The 7,654-nt window shown below is 38.8% G+C and overlaps 1 protein-coding gene across 1 annotated transcript in view; it reads left to right on the forward strand.

The window, feature by feature from the left end:
* Positions 1-1,115: 1,115 nt before the first annotated feature.
* The window catches only part of LOC147325607 (uncharacterized), a 121,846-nt gene continuing 115,307 nt past the window's right edge, over positions 1,116-7,654 (forward strand). Inside the window, exon 1 of the mRNA XM_086300183.1 lies at positions 1,116-1,455. Within this exon, the coding sequence (XP_086156309.1) occupies positions 1,332-1,455 (124 nt within the window). The 5' untranslated portion in view covers positions 1,116-1,331. The remainder of the gene's footprint in view (positions 1,456-7,654) is intronic.

The following is a 7,654-nucleotide window of genomic DNA, read 5'->3' on the forward strand; positions in this document are numbered from 1 at the left end:
TGGTGCTGTGCTACCTGATATCTGGAGATTAGGATGCCAACCACATGAGTACAGATGTAATCAGCCGTTGTTTGAACCAGACATCACAAGCATATTGGGTGATTGACAAGCTGTTACATGCATAACATGTTATATGTGTCTTTCTGTACAAGGAACCATCATTTATAAATAAACATGTATTCAGTATGATGATAAAGTCATCATGAACGTAACGAGCAAGAAAGCCAAATTCCATTCACCCAAAGTCTTCCATATAACCAGAAGTCTTTTTATAAGCACATGAGTTGCTTCATGCTGGCTATAAAAAAAGGATACAGGTGTGAGGCATTACATCTCTCTTTTATATAGAGTCTTTGATGAGGTACAGAAAAAACACAAGGACCTGGAAGATTAACGTAGGTGTTATGTTGTGAAAGACTTGTTCTAAACCAAAACAAGTAGTTATGATGGTGAGAGACATGGAAGCAGTAGATGAAAAGGCAGTAAGCAAAATTTAAAGCAAAACAAGTGGACCAGAGGTCAGAGGACTTGACTTCCTGTCTACTTATCAGAAATCAAGTGTGTTTTTGACTCCTCCATCCCCGCCTCTTATTCAAATGTTTCAATTACTTGATATAAAAAACACTGCTACACTGTGCACTTGCCATGCTGGAGGATATATTTTATTAAAATTTCATAGTTTTTAAGAAACCCATATTGGTCTCAAGTAGCTTTGGAATCTGCACATTTGACGAGTGTTTAATCTCCCTAACCCATGTCCAGCCAGTCTCCTACTTTACCAAGTAGGCGTTCTTCCTACCTTTACCCTTTTACCTTTGCCTATACTGCTTTCTGTTTTTGGTTCCTGGATTGTGAGCTTGGTACTGTAGCCTGTGTTTGCACCTCACAATGTTGTATGTTTGGAGTGGAATTACAAAAGTTCTAACCATCTCTTGGGAGGTGGAGAGAGGGAAACGAGTCAATTTTTCAAAACAAACAAATTAAAAGTAAGTCGAAAACAAAAATGGGCGGAGGCCCTGCAGGGATTTAATTGGTCAACAGGAGAGGGGCGGGGCTTCTCTTTGCTCGTTTGGCTCTGTAGTGATGTGATACAGCTGCAGGAGGAGAGAAGCTGCTGCTGGCTGAGAAGGAGGATGAGGAGAGGTGAAGAGGATGAAGAGTTAGTTACTCTGCACTTCGCTCCTATTAAAACTGCAGAATTATAGAAAAAGTGCGATTCAGCAATGTTCCCCACTTTGACTGCTCTTTAACTGGATCAGTTCAGACTTTCAGTACTTTTCTAGTTTGCATATGTTTCATTTCTGAAGCATAAAGGCGGCCACACCGGGAAGATGTTGCTCTGTTTGTTAAAATGGACAGTTTGCGTTCTCGGGCTCCTCACGACGAGCAACGCCTCACCTGACGACGCATCGGTCGACTTCGGGGGAGAATCCGGTTCCGGGATGCTGCAAACAGGTAAGATTGGTGCAAACACCTGTGGAGCCTCTCTGCTTTTGAAATAAATATAACCTCACTGATAAGATCAGGGTTACTCTTGCAGCAGTGGAAACTTTTACAAGGAGATGCGTTGAGTCTGTGGTTCTCAGTCATTTCTGGCATGTCACAATTATTAAGACAAAATATGTTCATGCCCCACACCTCATTTTTTAAAAGATGAATAACAGCAAAACTTTGAATTTAGCCTATCAGAAACTCTTTCTTTGGCTTCACTTCATAGTTTCCACCGTCTTCCTCAGCACACCTGCACTGGCTCAGCGCTCCACGTCTGAGACCAATTGGGTTACCTAAAGAAGTTTTATAGCCACATTCTTCACATTTGCACCCCTCCACCCAGCTTTGCTTTAAAGTCCCAATCTGCCTGCAACATGGCATCGCTGACATTTAAAATGAAATTAGCACAGTTTTCAACACTTTAAGTCCCATAAAATGCATTTCTCTCCTAAGTTCTGCCATATTAAACAAAGTCATCTACTATGTGCCATAAAATATAAAATCATTGTAGTTTTCTTGGAAATCCAGGAAATGTGCTTTTTCTGTATTCTTCACCCTTTACTGCAAAAGTGTTATTTTCCTTTTTTATGCCACATTTGCTGATGCATCCCCCTTAAAGGCGCTTATAACCCAGCAGGACAACAGCAGGATGAACTATTAGTCAGCTACACAGCATGACATCATTTTTTTCAGAGCAATTTGGATCCAGATAAAAATATTTCACTTCTCATCAGCAGCTCCTCCGACACTCAACAACTGCAGTCGCTCCAGCTCTGATGTTTTTCCTCTAATCGCTTTTTGGCGTGAGAGCAAACTTAAAGCGTTTGTAGACTGAGGGAATAATTTTGTTTTTGCATGCTGTGAATAGTCAGACCACAATGAACTAATCAGGCTGTGACTATATTTCTTTATTTATTTTTTGAGCACAGACCACTTATTTTTATGGCGTATTTTAAAGATTCTGACAGCTTCACAAGAAGAAAATACTAATTAAAAAGCTTTTTAGAGCACATTTGTTATTCAAATTAAAACCTGCTGATAACTATTTCACATCAGCAAATTGGAAGCCCTTAAACCAAAGTCTCTCGTATTCCTAATTTTAAAAGTTGCACTGATTTTGCAACCAAAAAAAAGGCCTTTTAAATATAGATTCTTGCTGCCAGAGTGCCATTGTTACGCTCATCTTTAATTAGATTTATTATCAATTTATCTAAGACAAGACAAAATCTAAGACACAAATGCTTTTATCTCTGAATTAGACAAGGCAGAATCACAAATTTTTAGATAATATAGATGAAAAGAAGAGTTGCCGGAGACATCATTCACAAAAAAATGCCTTTAGTTTGTAATGAATACATGTGGAAACTGAAACCAGAAGTCACCACAGTTTATTAAATCCCATGGAATGTGTTTAAGGTGCCAAACAGTCTTAGTTAATCAAAGCATCACTTTCCAGAGCCAGCCCTGTTGTCTCATCAGAGCCTTCACTTGTCTGGAGCTTCTTTGTTGATGCAGTGACAGTGTTGTACGTGCTGCAGGATTACATTGAGTTTTTGAGCCCTTTAATCCACCCCAGAGCTGTGGAAATGAATCTTAGATTGGACTTCCTCCAGTCACATGATTATGTCATGACTGGAGTACCTCTCCATCACACTGTGTTTACTCTCCCATTTGAGTTTTATTAAATTTTTTTATTGCGTTCATCTGTATTAGAGCCACACAGAAACATCTGAGAACTGTTTAATGTTTTCATGGAGTATTTTCATAGAATTACTGTAGATGTAGTGTAAAAGCTTTGTCCATGGCAGGTGTCATTAAACACACTAAGGAAATACAGTATACAGTATTTCCTCTGTTATTTTTGGGTTTCTTTACTTAAAGCTTGCCAGGCTCCACATGTAACTGAGATTATTTGGGAATTTCTGAACTCTGCTGATACAATGACTCAAGACTTGACAATGAGACAGGGCGTACCACAAGAATAGAACAGAAATTTTGAGCCAAACCAATTTGCAGTTAACAAAAACAAAGTGGTGTCATTAAGTGGTTTTATTCAGCTTTGCTAAATTTGCCAATAGATCTCTGCAAAAACATCAAAAAGACATGCATGATACCCCAAACTGACCATCTGCACCTTCACTTATTGGTTTATTAGTTATGAACCTTTGTTATGCAAGAATTGGTTACATGCCATGAATTTTATTCCAAAGAAATTCTGTCTGACACTGACACTAACTGTGTAAAAGGGACGCTTTTTTATTTTACTCAGGGATCCTACCTGAGTAAAATAACCAACTAAACTTTTCAAAAGCACTGATTTAAAAATAGTTACAATGTTTGAAGAAACATTAACCAGCTTATTCCCAGTGTTCAGTTTCAATCCTGGCTTCTTGCTCAAAGACGTTGGCTTGCTTTATTAGTTGCAGTTTGAGGGAAAGAAAAGAAGAAAGAGGTCAGCAGTCATTCATCTTTATATCTGTACCCCTTATGACTGCCATAAATCACCTGTACTATGAGTGGAGCATTCCTTTTTCACATTTTAGACATTTGTTTTATCTGTTCTCATTGTCACTGGCGCTGTGTTTGGGCTTTGAAGGCACGGCATTGTCTTTAAGTGCTGAGTCTGCACCTGTCAGACTGGTGGAGAAGGAAAAAAGCTGTAATCAGTGCTTATGAAGCCGCTTTACTTTTGAACCAAAGCTGCTTTTCATGGTTTGGGTTGGGCCCATTTGTTCCAAATTTGGCGTGGAACGATTTGTCTCCTTGATGCACTTCCCTGCATCCTACTCGCAGCTCTATGACTGCTTGAATGTAAGCATTTCTGTCATTCCCAATCCATTCAGTTATGACTTTCAGTCATCCATATCCAGCTGTGATACTCCAACATGTCTTGAATAGCTAGTGTAACCTCTGACCCTGTGAGATGGGTATCACTGGAACATAGTATGCAGAACAGCTGCTGGGAAAAGTTTTGAGATGCCCATGTGTCTGAGTGTCTCCATACATCTCACCATCACTCATCCACTTTCCTCAGAAGTTGAATTTGCTGACTAACCATCTTGACCTTCTGTGACAGTGGAGCAAAGTTGTAAGCTTTTTTTTTTTTTTAAGTTTTCAATCATATATACTGTAGATAACCTAAATCTGAACCAGATTTAACAACTTCAAAAACTTTTTGCTCTGAGAGCACTCTAAGGATATAGCGTAAGGATATCTTTCCATGCTGCGCTTTGAAATACAGCGGAAGATATTGGCAGAATGACCTCACCATGAAATTGCAATGAACTGACTGCAGATGTGATGATTTCTCTGGTAGCTGATGGGCAGAAAATATGTCACTAGAAATTTGTTGAATGTTTCTTCTACTTTCGGTTCAATGAATGCACACCGCGTTTCTATATAGAAATACTGAAAATGGAATTATTTTTTTTTAGATTTCATATAGTCCATGCTTACACCTGCTCAGTTGCTATTTTTCACAGATTGTGAAGAGGGAGATTTCACTGTGAGACCAATAACACTGCATGCTTATTGACTGGTGACAGTAGTTTACAAAATGATCTTCAGGTTTTATTCAGTCAAAGTGAAATTGGTGATTAATGCCATACACTCATCAAGAAAATGTTAACTGAGTTCATAGAGCGAGGGAACCAACAACTATTTTCCAACAAACTTCGTTAGAACTCAAGATTGACTGCACACGTTTTTAAGGGCTTTGATTTTGGAAGTGAATTTCCTTTTCATTTTGCGCCTTTAAGATTTCTTGTTAACATTTTTAGGCCTTGAACCAAGCCAACCAGCTATGATATGAATCATAAACATGAAGAGGTTTAATTTCTGTTAAAAAAAAAAATGAAAACAAACAAAAAAATGTGCTCACTAACTGACCTGACATTCATGTTTTTACATTTTTTTCCCTCTACTATAGAATTATTGTCACTGAGAGTGATTTTCAGTACGTTCTGCAACACTTATGTCACTTTGCAGAGCCCTAAAGTCAAACCAGATCAAAAGCACAGCACCAGCTATGTCACAGAGATACTCATGCGCTTCCCAGCAGGTTGAGCTCATGATGTCACCGCCAGTATTATGCCGGATCCATAACCAGGCATCTGCATCCAATGAAACATAATCGTGGGCCTTAGTGGCTGGCAAGCCCTGATCTGGAGCCCATTAGGCAGCTTTTAACCAGACGGAGGCCCACGCACACTGTAGCATGTGTGCTGCTATTCCCTGTTGTATGCATAGACTGGGTCATCGGTCTGGTTCTGGGTGTGGAGCAGACCACAGCTTGTGGTTAGATTTGTTTAAAAAAAATGCGGGTGGAGATGGCTAGGTGCAAACCATATGTTGGACCAGAACAACTTTCCATCTGCAATCTCTTCTCAAGCCGACTGGAACCAGATGGAAGATAGAGTGGGTTGATAGTGTACAGACAAAGTTCCTCAGATGTTTGATATTACACACAAGTGAAAAAAATAACTTTTCATTCTTATTTTTTGACAATTTACAACATTACTGCAGCAAAGGCTTTGTGGTATCATTTCCCAGTTTGTACCCCACTGTCGGGCCACATCGGTGAGACCAACAATTACAGTCCGTAAGACACAAAGACACAGGACAGTTTAACAATGCAGTTGTTTCTGTTTGTGGTTCCACTTGTTTAACACGCATATTTGTGTCCACTCACTACGTAGGAATTAGTTGCAAATGTTGAACACCTGCCTTGCGGTGACTATAAGAGCACGTTGCACCTGGTATTACAAGTGGTACTGTTTTATTTGTGGTGTGCCAGTTTACATTCCTTAAGTTGAATAACTATGTTTAGTGGTTTGATTTAAAACTGTTTTCCATTAAAGTACCACAGAGGAGCAGTATAGGCACATATTGAAATTCATTTCATTTTTACCAATGTACTGGCCATGCTCCAAATAGTGCTGTAGTACACCGGTTAAACTGTGACACTTCTATGAAGAATGAAAAATGATTTTTTCATGAAAACACAGCCTGTATATAAAAGATGGATACTGCCACAAAGACTTCTAAAATAAGGTTATGAAGCCTTAAGTAAACGCTTGGCCATCGGAATACTGGTGTTTTGAAACCACACCTGATGAATGACGAGTGAAACTGACAAACTGAGGGACTTTTTGTAAACTATATAAAAGGAATTAAATGAAAAATGAGCATTATATTGCATTTAGTTTGACTGAGGTTCCAGACTAAGAGAGAAACAGGAGCTTTTTCTCACACTTCTATACTATTTGATGTCTTTTTGCAACACCCTGCTGTCCATGAAAAAAATGCAAATAAGGTGATTCAACAATGTCCATCATTAATATACAGTTTGTTTACAAGTGAAACAGGATATGAATAGATAGTTGGAGATAAAATATTTAAACTAAAGGTAGCCACCTTTATGCTTTCTCTATTCTTTAAAGGAGTTTTGCTGAGATGATCCTGTAGGAATCTTCAACTCCTGTTAGTTTTATTGAGCATCTTATTTTTTGTACTGCATCTTTACTGCCTTCACTGCTCTTATAGCATTATAAAACCCCACTATGCACTATGTTCTTAGCATCCAACAAAAGACAGACACAGTTGCAACCAGCATGTGAATATAGCAGTGAAGACCAGGACTGCAACTGTTCACCAGTAACTTTGTTAAGTTGGTTAATTGTGCAAGTCAGTGTAGTTCTCACTTTGTTTCTGCTGCCCCCTAGTGGTCAAAACGATTACTAATTTATATTTGTGTCTCATAGCACATCTTGACTTTATTTGGCAACGATTTGCCCCATGGGACACATTTAAACTACCATATAATTGCAATTCATCATTAAAAAAAGTCGAGGTGCAGCCAGGAGGCCGGTTTTAACTGCTGCAGGTGGGACATGTGTAACTGCCTTAATATGCTTGTGTTCTGCAAAATAGATGCCAGGTGATGCAATGTTGTCTCATACCAGTAAGACATACTTAATCTCTGTTCTTGCTGCACACGCTATTTTTTTTTTTTTTTTTTTGTGTGTCATAGTCTTTGTTTTTGGCTTTTTAGCCACATGTTAAAAAAATCCACATTCAGATAAGAGGATACAGTGTTAAGTTGTCAGCTAAAACTAGATTAGTCAGCAAGGTGCAGGGTACACAAGCCCGCTAATTAGTTACC

The sequence above is a fragment of the Aulonocara sp. 'chitande type north' Nkhata Bay genome, linkage group LG7, assembly GCF_057382095.1.
Source record: "Aulonocara sp. 'chitande type north' Nkhata Bay isolate Kocher_YH1m ecotype deep benthic linkage group LG7, A_spYH_male_GT1.1, whole genome shotgun sequence".
Lineage (NCBI taxonomy): Eukaryota > Metazoa > Chordata > Actinopteri > Cichliformes > Cichlidae > Aulonocara > Aulonocara sp. 'chitande type north' Nkhata Bay.